General features: G+C 55.0%; 2 protein-coding genes across 2 annotated transcripts in view; one reads left to right on the top strand and one right to left on the bottom strand.

Annotated features, from left to right (window-relative positions):
- Nucleotides 1-323: 323 nt before the first annotated feature.
- LOC119107796 (palmitoyltransferase ZDHHC20-B-like) lies at nucleotides 324-7,426 on the bottom strand. Its single transcript, XM_037231349.1, has 10 exons — nucleotides 7,400-7,426; nucleotides 6,761-6,917; nucleotides 6,400-6,521; nucleotides 5,097-5,223; nucleotides 4,286-4,389; nucleotides 3,519-3,638; nucleotides 2,900-3,029; nucleotides 1,520-1,646; nucleotides 950-1,098; nucleotides 324-471 (listed from the first exon to the last, which is right to left on the bottom strand). Exons 2-10 carry the CDS (start codon nucleotides 6,909-6,911, stop codon nucleotides 425-427), a joined length of 1,077 nt encoding a protein of 358 aa, XP_037087244.1. The 5' UTR covers nucleotides 6,912-6,917; nucleotides 7,400-7,426; the 3' UTR covers nucleotides 324-424.
- A 1,205-nt stretch (nucleotides 7,427-8,631) lies between these two features.
- The window catches only part of LOC119107969 (putative serine--tRNA ligase, cytoplasmic), a 30,805-nt gene continuing 16,356 nt past the window's right edge, over nucleotides 8,632-23,080 (top strand). Inside the window, exons 1-6 of the mRNA XM_037231558.1 lie at nucleotides 8,632-8,706; nucleotides 11,798-11,939; nucleotides 12,911-12,981; nucleotides 18,276-18,353; nucleotides 22,010-22,306; nucleotides 22,777-22,998. Of these exons, the coding sequence (XP_037087453.1) occupies nucleotides 11,804-11,939; nucleotides 12,911-12,981; nucleotides 18,276-18,353; nucleotides 22,010-22,306; nucleotides 22,777-22,998 (804 nt within the window). The 5' untranslated portion in view covers nucleotides 8,632-8,706; nucleotides 11,798-11,803. The remainder of the gene's footprint in view (nucleotides 8,707-11,797; nucleotides 11,940-12,910; nucleotides 12,982-18,275; nucleotides 18,354-22,009; nucleotides 22,307-22,776; nucleotides 22,999-23,080) is intronic.

Genomic DNA, 23,080 nt, shown 5'->3' on the forward strand with positions numbered 1-23,080 from the left:
CATGACGCCCATATCACCTCCACTGACGTGCCTGCTCAGCGCGCGTGGCCACCAAATCACGCCTCCCCCCCCCCCCCCGCTCAGCTGATTGTCAGCAGCACACGCTCGCAGCCCGCCACGGTCCGCTACCACAGACAAGCGGGGCCGGCTCGGGCCGCCCGCAGCAGTCACCAACGGTCGACACACGGCCGGCCTGGCGCCGACACCGGCGGAGCGCCACGGACAGGGCTCCGTGAGCCGGCCACTCGGCGCCCGGCCGGCCCCGCACCACCTGTCGCCTTCCCAGTGGGAGAACGCCGAGCCACGCGCACGGCCGGAGGCGACGCCGGCGGCGGAGCGCTGCTCGGCGTTGGTGCGAAGACGGCGCGCCGTGCGGTGTTGCCGCCTGCTGCCGGCCACCGAGCGCCGCCGAGCGCCGCCCTGCTCAGCCCACCATCAGCCGTACATCCGGCCGAGGCTCCGGCACTGCGGCTGTAACACCGGCCAACGGTCAGTACGGGCTACTGCGGCCGAGGCTCCCGCACTGCAGCTGGACACACGGGACAACGGTCAGCACGGGCTACTGCGGCCGAGGCTCCGGCACTGCGGCTGTAACACTGGTCACCTGTCAGTACAGGCTACTGCGACCCCGGACACGGATCAGTGGCCCCGAACACCGGGCAGTACGGACCACCGCGACGCTAGTCACGGATCAGCGAAGGAGAGACGGGCACAGGTCTGAGGGGCAGAGTTCCGACACAAGTTCATCGCGCCAGCCGCGCATCCTGACGGGGCGACGACCCTCACGCCCGTCACGGGGTGGCGGTCCTAGCAGCCGTCGACAGGACACCGTCACTGACGACGACCTCCCCAGCAGCTCTAGCCCTCGGCGCTGGCACACGACATTCCACCCAGCGAGCACCAGCCGCGGGTCGCCATCAGCCCAGCAGCGTGGCGCCGGCAGCCGTACCAGCGCCGCTGTTTGTGAAGACCAGCCCCATCCTGGAGTCGTGGTCATCGTCCTCCTCCAGCAGGTGCTCCTCCCAGCGCTGGCGGCCCAGCAGGCCGTCCGAGTCCAGGTCCACATGCCGCTGCGGGAAGCTCACGCCATCGCCCAGGCTGTCGGCCATGGTCACAGAGCGTGAGGCGCGAGTCCTGGGGTACAGCCGTCAGCGGCGAGGGTCCGGGGTACAGCCGTCAAGGGCGCAGGGTCCGGGGTACAGTCGTCAGGGGCCGGGGCCTGAGGTACAGTCGTCAAGGGCCGGGGTCTGGGGTACAGCCGTCAGGGGCGCGGGGGACGATGGTCCAGTGGAATGGCATATTATGGCGGAACAGCATAACAGGCAGAGCTTCCAACGGGCACCATCTTCACAGCTAGAATAATTCCAGCTTCCGCCAAAGCTCTAAGGCGGAGGCGGTTTCTACGCGTGTATATATATATATATATATATATATATATATATATATATATACAAGAAGATAAGGCGGCAGTATAGGCGGAAAGGTGGCAGGCACAACGCACTAATGTCTGGTACCGCACCTGGAGAACACAGGCAGGAACCACCTGGCCTTGGAGTCGCCAAACACCTCGCAGAAGTTGTTGAACTTGCCCATATGAAAGCCGCGCTTATCCGGACCCGACTGGAATATCGGCGGCCGGAACGTCTCTGCCGGCGAGGCGGCAGCCATGGGATCCCACGTGGCAAGAGCGGCAGCCATGGGCTCCCACGTGGCAAGAGCGGCAGCCATGGGATCCCACGTGGCAAGAGCGGCAGCCATGGGATCCCACGTGACAACAGCGGCAGCCATGGGATCCCACGTGGCAAGAGCGGCAGCCATGGGATCCCACGTGGCAAGAGCGATGCAGGCGTCAGGCCTGGGCGTCCGTGGCTCGCTCTACAGGCCGATCAGAATACAAAGCTGAAGCGCGGTCAGACGGCATGTAGGAAAACACCTGCTGGTTCCCGTGGCCGAGGGTCCAAACATCCGGGGACACCATCTGGTGATTATCGTAATTGGAAATGCATAACAAGACATCAGACATCGATTTGAAAGGAAATTTTGGAGCATATGTTTTCGCACTGCAGTCCCACAATGGACAGTTACGGACTTCAAATAGCCTGACACCTATCGAGATACTGTTTTGTGATCTGCTGTCATTATTTTGTGATTTGCTCTCATTATTTTGTGATCTGCTGTCATGATTAAGAATGGATGTTGCCACTAACGGTGTTTTTCCATTGATAAAGTGTTATTATCTAAAGCCCCTAGCCAAATCAATCTCCGAGAGGAAATTTTCGGGCAATAACACCATCTGCTGCGCGTTCAGTCTCCTAGTGTGGTGTGTGTCGTTGGGGCTTTACGACGCACTCAGCTGCTGAGGCTATATGGCGTCGCCTGCCTCTCATTCTGGCAGGAAGGGCGGGCACCACGGGAAGTCGAACCCAGTACCCCTAGTTTCCCAGACGAGCAGTGGTTAACGCAGACGCGTTAACTACTACACTACCGGCACCCCTCCTGGTGTTGTATGATGGCGCGTGACAGTGATGAAATCGGTAACCAGCAAACCATCCATCAACACAGCTCAAGCTACCAATGCCGACCGTACAGGACAGCGAGTTAGCTCAGGGTTACCTACCTACCCAGCGGCAGCACGTCTTCCTTGCAGTATTTCTGCCAGTCACATTACCATAACAATACACACAAGCTCCCTGACCTGACCTGACCTGACACTGCTCCCTGACCTGACCTGACACTGCTCCCTGACCTGACTCTGCAGGCTCACACCTGACGTCACGCCTAGCCCCACACAGCACACCGTGCCCTAAGCCGACGCTCTGCGGCCGGCGCCTCAGGCCGCGGGCCCGGCGCGCCTGCGGCGTCGGGCCGGCAGCAGCCGGCCGCGCGCCCATCCGCCTACCGAGTGTCGACTGGTTCCGCAGCACCAGGTAGCAGTGGTAGCCGAGCAGCGAGATCAGGCTGACGCCGAACATGGCTGCCACGAAGAAGAGGAAGAGGATGTGGAACCGCGCCATGCCCTGCAGCCCGTCCTGCGGCGACACCGTCAGCTAGTACCGGGTCGATGGGGCATCAGGCACGTGATTGGGGGCACAAGCGGCCAGACTCGGGCGCAGCTGGCTGGCTTCCAGACGGTCTGGCAGCGCGACACTCGACCGGCGGCCAGACTCGGGGCACAGTTGGCTGGCCACCAGACGGTCTGGCAGCGCGACACTCGACCGACAGCCAGACACGGGCGTAGTTGGCTGGCCACCAGACGGTCCGGCAGCGCGACACTCGACCGGCGGCCAGACTCGGGGCGCAGCTGGCTGACTACCAGACGTCTGGCAGCGCGACACAAGACGCGCTTACACGTCTTCCGCACACAGCGAGCGTTCACTGATTGGAGTCGCCGTGAAGTGACGATCAGAGGCCCAAAGCACATGGCGTCACTGCACATGAGTCATGCGTCAGTACCCGAACGTGCTCAGGCTCTTGACTATACGCCCACGAGGGACGCGACCTGAAGTTAACACACTCACCTTCCAGAATACAATGAAGTACTTCAAGGTGCTAAGCGTTATGTAAACGCAATACGTGAAGGCGTACCCCAGGAAGAGCACGAAGAACTTGTAGTTGGCGAAGCCAATACAGTTATTGACCTGAAAAATGACTATGTTCGAAAAACGCAAATGGAAAATTCTCCGGACATCTTATCAATCCACGTGCCAAGCCTTTAAATTCACTAGCTCACATGGCCCTGACTTCTGTAACACGGAGGCGGCCGTGGTAGTGGTTATCACATTTGGGGAAAATGAGTGTCCACAAAACAGCACATTTCCTTTGAACATGTTGGGAGAAAGCATGAGTCACGCCAGAATGCGGCAAAGTACCATCTCAGCCAAGACTGCCTTTCCACCTTGAGTATCAGCATACACATGCTGGTATGCAGTACTGCTAGATAAAATGACATTTCATTGACAAAACCCCTGTGTTTCTAGGACTGGTTTGACACACCTCTACCCGTGGAAGTCGTAAGATTGACTTTCAAGGGCAATAAAGCGCACAAAGTCCACCCGTTGGGCACTGATAATCCCACACCCGTCCGCCTGCCGCCAGCACCGGCGGTACGTCCGCCTGCCGCCAGCGCTGGCGGGGCGTCCGCCTGCCGCCAGCACTGGCGACGCGTCCGCCTGCCGCCAGCATTGGCGGGACGTTCGCCTGCCGCCAGCACTGGCGGCGCGTCCGCCTGGCAGCGCGGCCATGGCGCACGGGCCGAGGCAGTCGGCTGGCGCAGCGCCCCGCTCACCCAGGGACAGTGATGGTCCATCTTGAGCACGCACTCGCCGCACACCGAGCAGTGGTGGCACCGGTCCGGTTTGATCAGACGGCACCGCTCGCAGTAGCGCAGCGCTGCCGGCATCATGGGCCGACGGTCACCTCTGGCTCAGAGAACACGGTCACATCCCGCTCAGAGAACACCGGCACCCGGAGAGGACGGTCACCTCTGGCTCAGAGAACACTGTCACCTCTGATCCAGAGAACACCGGCACCCGGAGAGAACGGTCACATCCCGGTCAGAGAACACAGCCCCCCGGAGAGGACGGTCACATCTGATCCAGAGAACACCGGCACCCGGAGAGGACGGTCACATCTGGCTCCGAGAACACCGGCCCCCCCAGCCAATATGTGACACGCTCCGCTCCTCTTGATACAATTAGCGATCAACGACAAGCGAACACCAGTTCGACGGTGGACAGTTTGGGCCGGGAGGGCCGGCCAGTTACAAAGGCGAGTGCGGCAAGCTCGGCACAGCTAGCGACGAGGCCAACACAGCGATTGGCGACTTCTGGTTACCTCCAAGTGAGGGGTACCAGCTGTGATGTCACGCCGCACGGTCTCCGGTCATTTCTCCCTCGGGCGTTCGACAATCACATTCTCCCCAGTGACACAGAAGGGGCAGCCCACCGTTCACGCAACAGAAGGGACTCAAGCATGCACTCAGCGCGCCCACTTTCTAGTCACTATGGTGCGGTTGCTCCGGGACGGACAGCACGTGGCAGCCCGCGCCGCCCGGGCCCCGTTCGGCCGGGTGACATCACACGGATAACACCACTCACTGCCGGACATGGTGCGGTTGTAGGTGGGCAGGCAGCCGTCGGCGGCGTGCTTGTCCAGGATCTGGATCTGCAGGCTGCTATCCTCTGTCGCCTCGAACCGCTCCAGGTCGGCCGGGCTCAGGCGGAACTGTTGAACAACGCCACCGGCCCCGGTCAGACTGCGCAGCTGACAGCAGCGCTGGACCGGCCACCCGGCCTCCCCGGCCTCACAGCCGCGCCCAGCGCGGCCACACCGCCACACGCGCGCGCACGCATGCAAGTACGTATCGCACGCGCACGCACGCACGCAAACACATATGCATGGCTAGGCTGTTTGAGAAATTCTGGGGTGGATATGGCATGAACCGATAACAGCCAGTAATGAAAAAAACGCCCCGTTTACAATTTGTTGATTCATTGAGGGTCGAACAAGATATTCACTGTGTAAGTCCCGGTGGGCGCCACGATGCGTCCAAAATAGAGATGCAAGGAGCTCCACAGCGATATGTCCGGTTAAGTCCATACGTCACTGGTAAGACACCACCTGGGGGTCGACATTGTGACACGCAAACCGGCGCCGGCCAGCAGCGGGTGAAGGGACGCTGCATGCCATCCGCACCGCGGTAGAGCCCTCCCGCGAAGAACGGGCCCCCGCTCGGTTTGACCCAGCCGGTCACGGTCTGGCCGGCACGTCACACAACGGATCGTTCGTGCCCCTCCAGGAGTCGAATCAAGCCGGCGCCGCCACACGCTCGAGCCCGCCCAGAGAGCAGTGCGCGAGTCGCCGTCTGGCGCCCGGCGGGGCGCATCCATCATACCCGAGCGTCGCCGATGGCGGTGCCGACGCGGGGCGTCCCACCGCGGGCACTGGCCACTAGTGTGAGGGCTTAACCAGCCCAAGCCTGCTGCTGTCGCTGTCAGACAGGCTGCCAGCCACCAATGACTGCAGCGTGCTGTATGCTCGTTGGAGGAGGTGGTACCAAACAAATGGATGTGTCACAGCCCACCACCAATTGATATCAGCCCTACTGTCAGCTTTGGAGCACACCAGGAAAATAGGATGTGGGGTGGTCACTATTCAGCTAATTGCCTGTGATGCAGCCTTCATATATGCATGCATTGCATGTACTAATCATGTTAACCAAACACTGCTTTTCATATCATTTTATGCCAAACCATGTACACAATTCATAAAATCAGTAAGACTTGTGTAAGATGAAACCCTTTTATGGCATAGTGCCTACAACACAATCTATCTAAACACAATGGACCATCCCTTGCTTAAAACTAAAAGCATTCACCAGAATGCATGATCAGTAATTACCTGTTTAGGTACTCTTCCTATTGGTGTCATCACAGTCTGGTAGTAAGCCCAGAGAAATAGCAGCAACAAGATGTGGTAGAGCATCAGATACACCACCTTTTCTGCATAGCTCTCCACAGTTACTGGAAAATGAAGTGGAGACATCGATGCTTTATCAGGACAGGCATGTTGTATTCAATACAGCATAATACCAATATTTGGCATCATGTCAATGTAAAGGGAACAACACATGCTACACCATACCAGCTGGGCATAGGTCATCAAATGTAATGTGCACATAAATACAAGTACACTGATTTTCACACAAGTATCAGCACCAATAAAAACTACAAGAACACTTAAAATGTGATGGTTGTCTTACCTAGGCAAAGTTCAACCACATATGCATAATAAGACCAGCACACTACTGCCAGGATAAAGATCACTGGAATCCACTTGGTGATGGCGATGCACACACCGCATGGCTTCCTTGCAATGGTCACAATGTTACTCATGAGGGGGCTTGCTGCCATGTCATCCTGCAGTGCAATGCACAATGTCAGATTCATTTTCCATGGAGTCAGTTGATAAAAATCACAAAACTGAGCTCTAAATGCAGGCAAACATGGTCACTTTTCTACATTTCATGTTCGTTATCCAAACACTGAAGGAAATAGCCGTAACAGAAATTTTTCAAATCCACTTTTCACTGACAGTTAAGAGTTCCATATTTTTCTTCACATCATTATCATTGTGACACAGTGGATCTATTGAAATTCAGACGTGAGTCAGACTCTCTGTTAGCGTGATCCCGCCAGCATGCTAGCTAGCAAAAGATGAATAAAAAGCGAATACGATAACTCCACATATCTTCGATCACTCTGAGTGGTATGCAGGTATCAGTTATTAGTATCAGCATATAAGTGATTCTTTTCAGTCGCATGAACAAACATTCCATGTTACCAGACAAACATAACCCGCCGCCCCCTATCGTGCACCTCAACAGCCCCCTCCCACACACCTTTGCCGACAATTTGCCTCCCTGTTCGTGGTTTGGGCAGCTTGGAGCAAGACGGTGTACATTGGATGGAATCATCCCCACGACGCGCTTCTCAGCAGGATCCCCATGTGACGTCACTGAGGGTACACCTTTTACGCCAGAGAGCGGCCGCACGTGTGGTAACGAACATCAGAGATTGCATGTATTACAGCATGTTTGGTCGGTGGAATGATCTATAAGATCAAAGTAAACATGAATGCAAGAGAAACTTCACACCTTGCACAATTTTGGATGTAGTTCAAGGACCGAAGGGGTAATATAGGACCCACGAAACAACCTGTTCGAGGACGATCCGTCGCGTCTAATGCCAAGATAAGCGCTTGGCGTAAGACTTGAATCATGAATTCGGTAGCACCAGATGAACCCAAAACTGCACTCCGGGGTTACCACTTTAGTTTGTGCACCAGAATGCCGCTCTCCGGGTCAACGCGTCCTCAAAAGTGTTAAGTACGTATCCTTGCTAAAAGGGGATGGTGTTCAGTACCGATTCGCACTAAAATCCGTGGAGTGTAGTATGCACTGATATTAGGCAGCGCAGTCCGGCAACCCAAGGCCAAGAGCTGCATAATGTCGAATGGGCTATGTGATAAGAGTAAGCAAGAAATGATTCCCCGATTGCCCTAATATACCCCTAGACCATTTCCGAGCTGAGTCATTGGCCACGACTATTTAACCGTCAGAAATTGCAAAACTTGCCAAAAATCGTCCTATGTCACGGGAAAATCTACTATCTTGAACTGAAATGGCACGCTGCATTTACGTCTCCCGGGGCTCATGGCTTAACAACCCCATTAGGGCAGGCCAACCCTGCATTCACCCGGACAACGCCCCTCCTAACGCTAGAGGATGTGCAGTCTAACTTTTCAATGCGCGTCGTAGGAAGCTGCGACCCTATCTCTCTGTCGGGGACAGGCTGGAAGCGCATCTCAACAATAATTTTGTGGCTCTGGTGCAAACCACCGCCATGTGCCGACTGAAAATGCTTTGTTGAATGTGCTTGGTCGAAAAAGTTCAGCTTATGGATACGTTTATGTTAAAACCAACTCACAAAGAACAGCGTTTTCACGCCGCCGCAGCGTTGGTGCCGCGGCATATGATTTATTCCCATGTGGACGTCACAGTGCGGCCTACCCAGAGTGCAGTAGCGCGGGTACTGACCGCATTGAGGGACGTCATCCTGGGACGTCACCGCATGTGCAGTCTGGGCGTCGAGGTGGGGATTACTGGGGGCCCGCTGTCTGCGAAGCACGTTGACAGGGACATTGACGGTGAGAATAACCTATGACCATCTTAGCCTATTTAGGACCTTTTGTGTTACTATAGGGAAGGTATTTGTATGGTTTAATGTTGATATTTCAAGCCTTGTTCAATTCAGTTTCAGATGAAGCATGGTGACTGCATATTACCACGGTTCGGTACAATGTAGCTCATAAAATACCACCTATGTTAATGCTTTTTCTTATAGGCTTAGCCTCCCCATGGTCTCATGTTATCTAGCTTCATCATACCTGTTGGTTTAGTTTGCTGTGCATTTGATTTTGCATGAGTTCATGTTGTGCCAACTACCATATGGTATTTATGAGCTCCCCATTGGTCATTTGTTGCCAGTTTTGTATGGTTTTAGGGGTGCAGCAGATCATTGTCGGACATGAAGGGCAGGTTTGGGAAATTTTGGACAGAAGTTGCCTAATGGGGTAGGCTGTGTTGGTACCCTCCAAGGGTACTATTTGGTATGTAAGCCTGCTGGTCATCCAGATTATCTGCTCCTGCCCCAAGAACCAAGCAGAGAAGTTGGCTGCCCCATTTGGGCAGGAGCAGACCTGCCACAAATGCCTTAAGGGGCCAGGATTTGGTGGTCTGCCACCTTTTGCAGACTAGCATCATTGCATGCAATTCTGTGCCCTGTATGAAGATGCAGCCCATGCATGCATTATGCAGGGGAATATGCTATGCTCACTAATACATAAAAGCTCAGTGATGTGTTGGGATCTCCCTGCTAACCACATTGCCAGAATTTGATTTTTTATGACTGTGTTCAACTCCAGTACAGCATTGGTTGTTTAGCTTGCCCCCCACCCTTTCACCAGACAGCAATGTGGATGATTTCACATGCTCCACAATGCTGGGACACAACTGTTGGAGGGGGATGGGGTTGATCCTAGTTGGCAGATTGCCAGCTGGCATTTCCACTTCAGTTGGGCCAGACAATGCACTGGCTCATTCAAAAGGAAACAAAATTTGTGTAGAGCTGACTGGTATATAATTTCATGCTTCAACACCCTCAGCTTCAAATTTATTATCTATTCCTCCCTTCCTCAAATTGGCCATTTGTACAGAGCGGGTTGTGGTCAACCAAGCATGTAATTGCCTCAAAATGTTAATAGGGCTGGGTGGGTCAGAAGTCTGGATTTTGAGTCAAGAGTGATCAATGGCACCAGCAGATTGCTACAGAGATTGCTGGAGAACCAGATTCTAGTCCATCCATTCATGTTGACATCTTGACACCTTTCTGGATGCATTGGAGAATGCTGCAGTTTTATGCTCCATGCTGTGTTCCTATGCTGTGAATATGCTGCATGTTACAATGGTGGCATTGTCATAGGAGGATGTCAAAGAGAGCAAGATCATGGCTGTAGACTCAGACATTGCACAAATGTTATGGGGTCCTGTGGTGTCATGAAGTCCCACATCAGGCATTGGCCTGCCATCGCAGACAACAATGGACAAAGGGCACAGTGGACTGCATCAGCTTTATGGCATGTTAGATGGTCAGTGCCAGGCTCTGCTGTTGTCTTGGAATTGCACTGTCAGATGGTAGGGATCAGCACTGACAGAAAAAGCCATTAGCTCTTGAGATTCTCAACATGTCACTTTTAAAAGGGACCCTTTCTATAACAAAACTTTTTAAGAAAGATATGGGGCAGCCTTAGAAAAATTAGGCATGCTACTCATGCACATGGAGTTTATTCATTTTCTCCAGAGCTTAGAGAGTTTTGTCATTTTGAAGTCAAATATTTTGGAAAAAAACATGACAACTAACTAAATTCAGCTAATAAATGCCATCAAAGTCAAGCACAAACTTGATTCCTAGCCTATTTATGGCTAGCTGGCTGGCTGACATGATCAGCTGATAGCTGATGACCAATGCAGAGTTTTTGCTTTGCCTATTATGGAGTTCAAAATATCCTGGCATTTAAAATGCATTAAGAACATGATGCACAAGTATTGTAGGTGTCACAAATTTAATAACAGCTGGAAATGACATAATACAGTGTCAGTAGAGCATAAAATTATGGTCAAGATTTGTGCATAAAACTTCATTGGTGCACATCCTGCTGCTCTAAGGTTAGGACACCAAGGCCAACGTGGTGGCCCCTTAATGATCGGGGTGCCGGACAAGCTAACATATAGGAACTCGGTCAGGACATGGGGTCCTCCAAGCAAAGGGGAATTACTGAAGACCAATTTACATGAATTAATGCCACTGCGATCAAGAGTGCAGGTTAAGAGAAAGAGCCCCGACTTGTGTAGTGGACAACAATGTTGTGATTGGTGACAAATCCTCACAAATCTTGCCAGGAATTGTGGCCTTCTTGGCAACATCAAATCCTATGTGGATGGGGCTAGGGTGCCTTTGGGTCTGACTGCCACAAAGGCTGTACAAAAGAGAAGTGATGTGAACAGGCATATGGTGGAAATGCAGCGCATGTTATACCTCACTAGAATACTGACATGAGCCAAGCACAGACCCTTGATGCACATCACTACACATGCAGATAAGATCAGTGGGGTAGTACTAAAACCATAACAGGCTGCATCACAGCTGAGGGTTGTGGATTTGTATCTTTGGTACCATGTAACCGTTTCAACACGTTTTAATCATAAATCCCCAATGACAAAATCGAAATCCCTGAAGGGCAATAGGATGGTCTGTGTCACAGTGTAGTGGTGGAGAATGTCCTGCACCAGGTGTTTCTGGATTTTTCATTGTGATAGTTTGTTGGTAGGAAGCATCACAGCCACAAAACTGGACATTTTTCATTTTTCTGTGCTTGGTTTGATGGAATATCTCCTTTGAGATTATCATTTTTCCTGATTCTAGGAAACATTCAATTTTATTTTGTGTACCTTTTATTTTATACAGCATCTGTAATGGATTGTCTTGCCATTATATGTATTTGGTGCATTAGTGGTTTCACAAACCATTCAGTAATGATGGCACATGAAGAGTTACATGAAACCACCAAACATTAATGGTTGAATGCGTTGATTGTCACTTGAACTGTAGCATGTGTTACCTTAAGCATGTGCTGTGTTGTTGCCTGCTCTTGTGTGGACAGTGATTTTACTGTATTTCAGTTCAAGATGGTGCTGGACATCGACCTGTTTCGGGCGGAAAAGGGTGGCGACCCAGATCTGATCAGAAAATCGCAAAAGAATCGTTACAAAGATGTTACGCTGGTGGACAAGGTGGTGGATCACGACAACGCCTGGAGGAAACGTATGTGGGATGCACCAAGCTACCCAATCTGATGGCCTCAAGTGAAATGCTATGGTATCAGACAAATAGTAAATGGTTGAGCCCATCGTTCAATGCTTGGTCACTTGCGTGGCGGGGGTGTCAATATTTTTCGTACTTCAACCTCCCCGGCTCGGGGATCACTGCCTGCTGCCCATCCGCTTGCTCGAAATCAGCCAATCAGCGCAGAGCCGGGCCGCGGTCAGCCGAGCATCTCAGTGCCTCAGCGTGACATGTGCCGGGCAGGTCATGTCTGGGTTCAGGGTCAAAGGTCACGGATTAGCACGAACGGGTCGCGGGCCCAGGCCGCCGGAGAGTCAGGGTTTGGGTGGCACGGATTTATATTTAGGTCCGGAACACGCTATCGGTTGAATTCTGGAGTGCTGGTACGGTCAAAGGGGCCGTATGCACTCCCCCCCCCTCAGGGGCTTACGCGTGATACTGGGCGATGTCGCACCACCTTGGTCAAAATTCGGAGGGTTTCTAAAAAATATTCGATATTTGTCCCCTCCCCGACGAAAACGTCGGCTAATTTCCTGCATGAAATCCTGTCGTCCTTACTCAAACAGCTCATCAAAGTCCAAGCCATGTTTATTTATCAGTTGACAAATCTGCCATATATCATGTGCGGTGTCCGTAAGGTGTGAATGGAAGTCCATTTGGCACTGATTCGAACTTGCCAGCGATTGTCACTGTGTGTGTGCGTGTGCGTGTGCGTGTGCGTGTGCGTGTGCGTGTGCGTGTGCGTGCGTGTGCGTGTGTGTGTGGTGCGTGTGTGTGTGCGTGTGCGTGTGCGTGTGCGTGTGCGTGTGTATCAGGACCAATAAGTGAGGAAAAGGCTGCTGCTGGAATGCTTTTACCATGGCCATGCACTTCCTTGCTTGTGTGTGCTTGCTATATACTTGCTATGTACCTCCACCCTGGGTGTTAATCATGAATGTCGTTTTTTCAAGATCGCTTCGACGCTGACAACTGGAACAAGCTGAAAAATGCGTGTTCCAAAGTCATCGGAGAGAAAATGAAGGTTTGTTGTTAAAGAATATTTATCTCTCTGGTTTCTTATTTGCGTCATCGTACGACAGTCAGTTTTCTTATTTCCCAGGGCTTGGTTTTAGCTGCTGTGGGGCCAACATTCGCTCTTGAAGATTGGAATGGGTGTTTTGCTTGTACTCAGTCAAGCATTGGTGCATTTCGTTGAATGTGGTTATCTCCATTTTCTCAAGATCTCCCCCCCCCCCCCCATTTAGTGTTTGCTTGCTCAGGTAATGTCTATGCGATGTCTACGTCATGTGATAGTTTCAGGCAATCAGCTGTTGTATCAGTTTGCTTGGGTATAAGGTGGGGGGGGGGGAGTTGGGGAGTTTGACACAGCATACTGGGCTATGTGCAACGTATATTATCGATGAAGGACGTTTCGTGATTTGCCATGCAGTGAGCTTTGCGCGCTGCAAATGCTGTCGTTCGAAGCTACGTGACCCTTACGATGCCACGTCTCACACTAATTCTGCTCTTGTCCCTTGGCAAACCGTAGCCACTGCTGAGGCTGCTCTGGCTTGATGAAGCCATTGGTATTGGTTGGTTGGGTTGGTTGGGTTGGGTTGGTTGGTGGGTTGGTTTGGTTGGGTTGGTTGGTGGTTGGTTGGTTGGTGGGTTGTTGGTTGGTTGGTTGGTTGGTTGGTTGGTTGGTTGGTTGGTTGGCTGGCTGGTTGGTTGGTTGATTGATTGATTGGTTGCTATTTTAGTGAGTCGGTTTGATTGCGGGCGAGAGTCGGTGATGCTCTCCCCTGTTGTGGGCCTACCCCGAATCCGTGATAGCCTTCCCTACCCGTTCCGCCGTCGCTGCCTGACTCGCCTGGGCCGTGCCCGCAGGCCCGGCCAAGACGGCAGGGCGCGTCAGCCGCCGCCCCGCCCCACCGGAAAGCCGGTGCCAGGTTACGCCCTGGCGATCACCGGGGCCACTTAGCCGTCGCGCCCGGCTCCGGTCACGTGTTGTTCCCATGGGATGTGTTCGGGCGCTGGTTCTCAGGCCCAGACATTCCCTAACACACGCTTGTCTCGATTAAAGGAAGTGTCCCAACCGTTGGGGCATGCTTTTTTTATATAAAAAACATACTCTAGTGAAACCGCATGACATATTTTGCCTAATTATAGCGATGGGAAGTGCCCACTGTAGCAGCGTGAAAACAACAAGGATTTCCATTTAATTATTTTCGCGGTCCGAATTAACGCTTTCAACGCTTTGTAACAGCACTACGCACTCACATCACTGCCGTTGCGACCATCGTCTCGTCATGACAACAACCGTGGACAGTTCCACTGGTGCGAATGAAAGAGCGCCTTGCGAATGGTCTAGCGGAAGGGCCTGTTACCAAGTAGGCTCTGTAGTGGAAAATTGAACCAGTGCTTCACATGGATCAAGTGATGCTGTCCCATTCCCAAAGCCAAAGTGCGCCTCGAAAAGAGCTACTGTGACAAACGCCATAGGGGATATGTCCAAGGCATAATGTAACGGTTCGTTGAATTGCGAGCTAATAGCTTTACGTTCGCACATCTTTTTGCCTTGGCAGTGTTTAAGCTTTTGCAACATTATTTAACAGACCTTTTGACACATTAGTGCGTTGTAAGCACTGCAGACCACACACGGTGAAATATGTCATAGTGATGAGCAGGGGGTCAAATTATATTTCTCTCGCACGGTCGGCTACTTCAAATGGAAAACTTTGAGCGGTTCAGAAGGGTTTAGAGGAAATTGTTTTTTCTGAGTTAATCTGCTCGTGTCTGATGCTACAATAAGTGAAATGTGCAAAAAAGGTGCAATGCCCCTTTTAACTAGATTACCTATTGTCTGGTATTTTGTCAGCTCTCGTTGAGCTTAAATCTCATGAATGGCTCGACTGGAAGGTGGTGTGTGATTGACTAGGGGCGGTTGTGCTGCTGATTTTCACATGTTTTTGGGATAGTCGTGTTGAATATCGCGCATGCCGTCTTCAGCCGTCGGCCAGAGTCTGTGCGAGCGCCCTCGGCGTCGTGCGCCCGGCCGCTGACAGTGGCCGTCTGGTGGCAGCGGCCGGAGGGCGGCGCCGCGGCTGCCCGACTTGGAGCGCCACCTCGCCGAGTTCTCGTACGTGGGCGGGCACGTGGCGTCGGCGGCCGACCGGCGCCTGCGCGCGCATCTGGCGGCGCCGCCGGCTCAGTTTCCGGCCGTACGGCGCTGGTGGCGCCACCTGGCCGCGCTGGAGGCCGAGGGCGCGCCGGCCGCCGACGGCCGCGCCGACCCGGCGCTGCTCGACAGGCTGGGACTGGCTGATCTGCAGGTGTGGCCGGCCGCGCACTGCGCACCACCCTCCTTCTTCTCCGCCTCCCACGTGTCCGCAGTGGTGCACGCTCCGGCGGAGAGCCGCGGATCGGTCTCCCCCCCCCCCCCCCGCCCCGCACGCTTCTGCCCTGACGACCCTCGCCCTGCATGGCAGCTGTTTGAATGGCTAGCAAGGTGACGACCAACGGCTGGCAATGCACTTCAAATCACCCAGCACCACTACACCTCTGAAACGGAGGCGTTGAGCGTTGAGAGGAAGTACTGAATCCGCCGTACTTCGGGTCAGGTGACCACTGCCCGGTACTGGGTGAATGTGTCGATGAGCCAGCAGACAGCCTGGGCTCTGCAGTTCGTCACTAGAACGGTGCATGATCCAACTAACGTTGCGTTCCGCCGGTTTTCAAAATGGTAGTTGCCGTGGTTTTGCGTTAGCGTATGACGCCGAGTGCGATGCTGATGTACTTTTTTACCGCTGTTGATACCCTTTTTGGCGACGTTGATGCATTTTTTAGCGATGCCATTGCACTTATTTAGCGATGTGTAGTACCTCTTTACCCATGTTCGGCACTTTTTAGTGATTTTGAAGCACTTTGTTTCCTACGAGATAAACGTTTAAATAACACATTTACGTGGCACAATGTTCCTTTGCTTTTTATTTACGTCGACGTGCTCGATTTCTGTGAAAATCATAATGTTCACCATTTGACTTTGTGATTTCCTTGCTACTCCGATGTGCCACGTATCGTGTTACGCATCTGCCGCAATAGCTTGAGTTCATCTGCAGCGAAAATTCGAGACAAGTCGCCTAGCAGAGTAAAAACATGTGCCTTTTTCGTGGATCACTATGCCTGCGATTGGACGCTAGTTGTGGTGTTTGGAGTCGAGTCCTGATGGCTTTCAGTCTCGCTCAACTGACGGCTGTGTTGCAGCCGGGAGGTGAAGTTCTGCATACTCGAACCAACCACGCTAGCCGTCTGGGTCATCACAAATTCACATAGCCATTCGCAACCGAGAATGATGGGGGGCAGGTCTCGAAACACGACCCACGGCTAGGACCTTTGAGAATCTGTCGATGGGGATACGGGACGTTGGATCGAAATGGGATAATGACATGTGTGTTTCTGCCCTTTTTCTTTTTGCAAATTTGCCCTAAGCAACCGTGCTGACCAGCGTGATGCCTCAGTCGGGTGGCCCGGTCCCGGATGTTGGGCACCGCCTCGCAGCCAACCGTGCTGACCGCGTGATTGTCTCAGTCGGGTGCCCGGCCCCGGATGTTCAGCGGCGCCCCGCAGTCCAGCCGTGCTGACCAGCATGATGCCTCAGTCGGGGCCCGGCCCCGGATGTTCAGCGGCGTCCCGCAGCCCTCACCGCTTGTGGGCTCGGCTGGGTCGCACTGTGGTCTGGTTCAGTTGGGGAGGCGGCTGCTTGCAGTTTTAGGCTGGCGCGGGTTGTGGTTGACGTGGTGCTCACTGCCCAAAGCGCCCGCTGAGCACGGCCGGGCCTCGCCGCTGGTGTGCTGGCTGGCTGGCGTGGAGTCCCCTGTCAGGCTGGTCCAGGCCCCGAACTGCTGCCACGGTTTTATTGTCCCATCGGCCTCAGTGACCCTGACAGTTGTTCCACCACCGTGAGCGGTGTTCCGGAAATGAGCGGGCTGCTTCTTACTTCTGCCGGATGTCCGCACGTTTGGCGTCCGGCGCCGGCGCCGCTGCCGGTGATGACCTGGCTTCTAAGAGCGGACGTGGGTCGGCCCGGCGGCCCGGCGGCGGTTGCCGCGCGCCCGCCGGACACGGCACTCGCTGTGCGGCCCTCGCCCCTGGACTGCGGTCGCCGTCCCCGTGCTGCGGTGGCGTCCGGTCGGCCCCCCTTCCGGGAAGGCCTTGTGTTTCGCCGATTCATCGGCCGAGTCATCGGACGCCCGTGAAGTCATCTCAGAGCGTGTCCTGGCCGTAGGCGGGGGGAGGGGGTAGGCAGGGCAGGGGGCGATGGAAGGGTTCATACCGCCTTTCTCCTCTTATTTTTGACAGGAGACCCTTCACATAAGCCTTTGGCGTTATCTGGTAAGAACTGCGCGGAGTCCGACTCCTGACTCACCCGGCTCACCAAACCGTCGCAGTCTAAGGTGGTGATGCAGGTGGCGGTGGTGATGCAGCTCGGGCCCAAGCATGCCGTGTCGATCGTTCCTACCAAGAAATGGTCAGCAAGGTCGTGGCATGGTGTGCGTGCATGTATGCACATCATGTGATCTTATTTGCTGACAATTTGCGACTTACGAGGTTTGGTTGTGGGACTCTCTCAACGGTCGCTGCTGCGCGCCGCGGGCCGGCCCACCCATCTCCACATTTGGAGCATGCGCTGCGCCCGAATTCTACTGACCGCCCTGCCCCTCAACCGCAGAAAAAAGGAGCCGGCCCGGCGACGACGAGACGCTGCCGGACGCTTGTGACGTCACAGACTGGCTCAGCGGACTGCCGACCAGCTGCGGCCGTTGAGCGTCACTCAGCTGAAGGTACGACGGTGGGCCGACCGGCCGATCAGCTGACCGGCAGGCCGGCTGCAGGACTGACGACGGACGGAATGTGGGCTAGGATCGCTTCCAGAATCGTGGGGCACGCACAGTCCACGGTCCTACCGTGCAGTGCCATGCTGGCCTCAATTTTCAGCTGGTGTCAGTGTTGGATTACTCAGCACCGTCATCGGTGTGCGGTGTTGCTCAGCCAGTGGGGCCGCCAACGGTATGTCCGGCCGCCGCGCCGTACTCTCGGTGGTCGGCGAATGCGTACGTCGCTCACCTGTCGCCTCGGTCTGGCGTCTGGCCGCCCGCGTCACCCAGAGCCGTCCGCTGGCACCTAACCTGACCTGACCTGGTCTGCCTGGCCATGGCCTGGCCTGGCCTGACCTGACCTGACCTGCCCGGCCTGGCTTGTCTGTACCTGTCGCCTCCATCAGAGGGTGCGCCAACTGCTGGATGACGAGATGCGAAGACGAACGCCGCCGTGGAGCAGAGCGTGCTGCAGCGCGACGCCGCGCTATCCAACATCGGCAACATCCTGCACGACTCCTGCATCATCAGCAACGACGAGGTCAGAAGCCAGCTGGCGTCACGTCCTGAGAGCAACGGCACGGGCTCCCGTATGGGACCCCGGTTTTCGTTTCCCGTCTGGCCGGCGTGGCTCCCAAGCTGGGTAGCGTGCTGAATGGCAGGGTGCACGATAAGCCGTGTTCCCCGCCCCTCCCCGAAAGAGAGAGAGATGGAGGGGAGAGAGGGAGAGAGGAGAGATGAGAGAGAGAGAGGGGAGAGAGAGCGAGAGAGAGAGGGGGAGAGAGAGAGGGAGAGAGAGCGAGAGGAGAGAGGGAGAGGAGAGAGAGAGAGGGAGAGAGAGGAGAGGAAGAGGGAGAGAAGAGGCGGGAGAGCGAGAGAGAGAGGGAGAGAGAGCGAGAGAGAGGAGAAGAGAGGAGCGAGAGAGAGGGAGAGAGAGCGAAGAGAGAGGGAGAGAGAGCGAGAGAGAGAGGGAGAGAGAGCGAGAGAGAGAGAGAGAGGGAGAGAGCGAGAGAGAGGGAGAGAGAGCGAGAGCGAGAGCGAGAGCGAGAGCGAGAGCGAGAGCGAGAGCGACCAGTCGCTGCGACGGCGGTGTCGGTCGCACTATCGGAGGAGGCTGGTTGCGCCTTTACTGTTTTCCTGCGCGGATCCAGGACGTGCATTCCTGCATTCCGGCGACTTTGTAGACGTCGCTGGTACCTCAGCATATCATTCGTGGATTATCTCGAAAATGTTCGGAAAGGTATGCTCGCAAAGGTACTTCTCGCTCTGCTTGTTTTGGTCCGGAATTAATGATTTTCCCCGCAAAACAAACTTTTCATGGGATGGATAGTAAAAGGAAAATTTCACATTTCTAAATTGTACACAATACTCCGAAAAATTCCGTTCGGGAGGCAACACGCTTTTTTGTTATAAAATAGCCGTTTACGAGGCCAGTAGTCGTTTAAGGAGGACACGCGACGGTGCCTGTGATTTTACCCATGTCGTGCGACAGACACACGGCCCAGTCACTACCTGTCCCCTGGAGCGACCGATCATTCTGAAATTCCCATGTGTCATCATGCATAGCCGGAATGCATCGTTTCAAAAGAAAACAGGTGTTCCTACCTTGAAGTGTGCCATTTCTTATGTTGACTTCGGGCTTGTGGAAACGGCTACATTTCCTCGAACATCGTTCTCGAGTGCTTTCCTTAAATGCCCCATCGGCAACATAAGGCTCTTGAAATTTGTAGCACTACGTAAAGCAGGTGTTAACTTTTAGTGCTCGGAATGGCCTGGACACCTATAAATTGTGCTCAGTGCTCTTACGAGAGAGGAGGATGGAAGGGGGTCGGGAGAGGCCTCAATGTAGTCTCCAGGCTGCAGGAGTTTTAAACTACCCCACTCCCTCTCTCTAGGCCATTCGAGTCTTGCTCCCCATTCCCCGGAGAGATATAGGGTTGTCGGATGGACCAACGTAAGTTATTTCCATCGTTAAGCATGAAGGACCACGAAAAAGTAATGCAAATCATAGTGTCCAGATCTTTCTTTGACAACCACTGCTGAGCAACGGTTAGAATCGTTATGTGCCGACGGCTTTCAGACCAGTTCCGTTGTCTGGGTTTGAAGGGTGCGTCAGCTGCAGTGGTGGTTTGCCACTGTCGCAAGGTCGTGCTTGGAGCGCCTCAACGCTATAGGAGACGTAAGCGGACAAAAAGTACGTCATGCGTGTTGCGGACGCTCCGTCGCAGGTCGGGAAAGTGTGCTGGCCGCCAAATGCATTTATGCTCTTATAAGGTCTGAAGACACGAAGGAGGGCGTCGATAATGTCTTTATGACGCCCGACGCGAGAGGTTACCACAGGCGGGATGACCATGCTGGCCGTGTTGATGGCACCTCTGAAGCCTGCCAAGGTGTCTATGAAATACAAAGTCACGGCAAGATGAAGCGTCAGGATAGAGAGAACGTGAGGTATTTTGGTGATCTGCACGTCCGACACAAGCACTGAAAATGAAACTAGATGAAATGATCTCTGTGTTACATAAATCAAGTAATATATAGGTACGAATTTTTAGGTACCTGCAAAATATAAGAGGAATTAGCTTGGCCTTAAAATGGAACGCATCTTTATTTGCCTGATGTCACCGACGGAAACCTCCGGAGTTGGTCATGTGGCAAGTTAGACTGACAGGCCAGAGGAAACACCGAAAAACCTGTGCACGTTAGTGGAATATCTTCATGCGCTGCTAGCGCCTAAATAACCTAATTGTATGAACTTAATTAAATTACAAACCTAAACTAAACGTAATAATCTAGCGCCAAATCAAGCCATTATTGTTGGGGAGAATATGAAAACACATATGCAAGCGGGGGTTGGTAAAGCGTAGCGTCGGATAATCTCTGGTGGTGAGGAAACAGCAGCATCTAGCTGAAATGGACTTGGTGTGGTTCCAACGCGATGGTGCCACACCGCTGACGATGGTGCCAAACCGCTGACGATGGTGCCACCCGCCAAGTGATATTTGTAACTTTTAAGCAAAATTTCGCTGACTGACCATGGAGAAGATGCCGCATAGTCAACGTCACCTGACGTGTCGCCGACTGCTCGTCACCCGTCACCTGACGTGTCGCCGACTGCGTCACCCCGTCACCTGACGTGTCGCCGACTGCTCGTCACCCCGTCACCTGACGTGTCGCCGACTGCTCGTCACCCCGTCACCTGACGTGTCGCCGACTGCTCGTCACCCCGTCACCTGACGTGTCGCCGACTGCTCGTCACCCCGTCACCTGACGTGTCGCCGACTGCTCGTCACCCCGTCACTGACGTGTCGCCGACTGCTCGTCACCCCGTCACCTGACGTGTCGCCGACTGCTCGTCACCCCGTCACCTGACGTGTCGCCGACTGCTCGTCACCCGTCACCTGACGTGTCGCCGACTGCTCGTACCCCGTCACCTGACGTGTCGCCGACTGCTCGTCACCCGTCACCTGACGTGTCGCCGATGCTCGTCACCCCGTCACCTGGGCGTCACCGACTGCTCGTCACCCGTCACCTGACGTGTCGCCGACTGCTCGTCACCCCGTCACCTGACGTGTCGCCGACTGCTCGTCACCCCGTCACCTGACGTGTCGCCGACTGCTCGTCCCCGTCACCTGACGTGTCGCCGACTGCTCGTCACCCCGTCACCTGACGTGTCGCCGACTGCTCGTCACCCCGTCACCTGACGTGTCGCGACTGCTCGTCACCCCGTCACTGACGTGTCGCCGACTGCTCGTCACCCCGTCACCTGACGTGTCGCCGACTGCTCGTCACCCCGTCACCTGACGTGTCGCCGACTGCTCGTCACCCCGTCACCTGACGTGTCGCCGACTGCTCGTCACCCCGTCACCTGACGTGTCGCCGACTGCTCGTCACCCCGTCACCTGACGTGTCGCCGACTGCTCGTCACCCCGTCACCTGACGTGTCGCCGACTGCTCGTCACCCCGTCACCTGACGTGTCGCCGACTGCTCGTCACCCCGTCACCTGACGTGTCGCCGACTGCTCGTCACCCGTCACCTGACGTGTCGCCGACTGCTCGTCACCCCGTCACCTGACGTGTCGCCGATGCTCCTCGCCCGTCACCTGACTTGGACCAGAGGCCGCAGTATCGACCTTTCCGAGAGTCGACTCGCCCCGAGGGATGAGTGTTTCCTCTGACCGGCCGCCCTCCCCCCGGCAGGAGAACAACGGTGTGGAGCGCACGTCGGGCGACTGCGCCGTCCGGCGGCGCTACTCGCACGTCGACCTGATCCACATGATCGACGGCATGGACGGCGAGCGGGGCGCGGCCGTGTCTGGCGCGCGCGGCTACTACCTGACCGGGCCGGCCGTCTTCCTGGAGCAGGCCATCGTCCAGCTGGCGCTGCGCATGCTGCTGGAGAAGGGCTTCAAGCCGCTTTACACGCCCTTCTTCATGCGCAAGGAGATCATGCAGGAGGTGGCCCAGCTCAGCCAGTTTGACGACGAGCTGTACAAGGTGAGCGGGTCGGGGACCGACTCCGGGCAGGTGGTCTCTGACGACCAGTTCGACGACGGGCTGTACAAGGCGAGCGGGTCGGAGACCGACCTCGGGTAAGTGGTCTCTGACGGCCAGTTTGACGACGAGCTGTATAGAATGAGAGCGAGAGCAGTGGCCGGTTCGGCTGGTGGCCTCTGACCAGGTGGCATTGGTGGGCGCTGTAGCTACTGAAGTAGCTACAGGTGAGGGAGGGAGGGGGGTTCCTTAGGAATTCTATGGACAGAGTGTGCAATATTAAAATGCATGCAACACACCCTTTACAGCCGAGTGGTCAATGAACCGTGAAGTCCCTGCAATACCCCGCAATCATCACCGTGCGTCTCAGCAGTGGGTGGTCGTGTGAGTCGGCCCGGGTGAGAGGGGCCTCCAGAGACGGTGCGCCCCCGCAGCCAGCGGAGCGGGGCCTCACGCCCGACCGGCGCCCTCAGGTGGTGGGCAAGGGCAGCGAGCGGGGCGACGACGCCTCGGTGGACGAGAAGTACCTGATCGCCACGTCGGAGCAGCCGATCGCCGCTTTCCACCGGGACGAGTGGATCCCGGAGGCGACGCTGCCCATCCGCTACGCCGGCCTCAGCACCTGCTTCCGCCAGGAGGTCGGCTCGCACGGCCGCGACACGCGCGGCATCTTCCGCGTGCACCAGTTCGAAAAGGTCAGCGGGGTCGGCTGGAGGCAGCCGATGGCGCGGGTGGGCGTGGGGTACCGCGGAGATCGGGCGCTGCTCCAGGCGCGCC

This window comes from Pollicipes pollicipes, unplaced genomic scaffold (genome assembly GCF_011947565.3).
Source record: "Pollicipes pollicipes isolate AB1234 unplaced genomic scaffold, Ppol_2.1 Scaffold_6686;HRSCAF=7923_pilon_pilon_pilon, whole genome shotgun sequence".
NCBI lineage: Eukaryota > Metazoa > Arthropoda > Thecostraca > Pollicipedomorpha > Pollicipedidae > Pollicipes > Pollicipes pollicipes.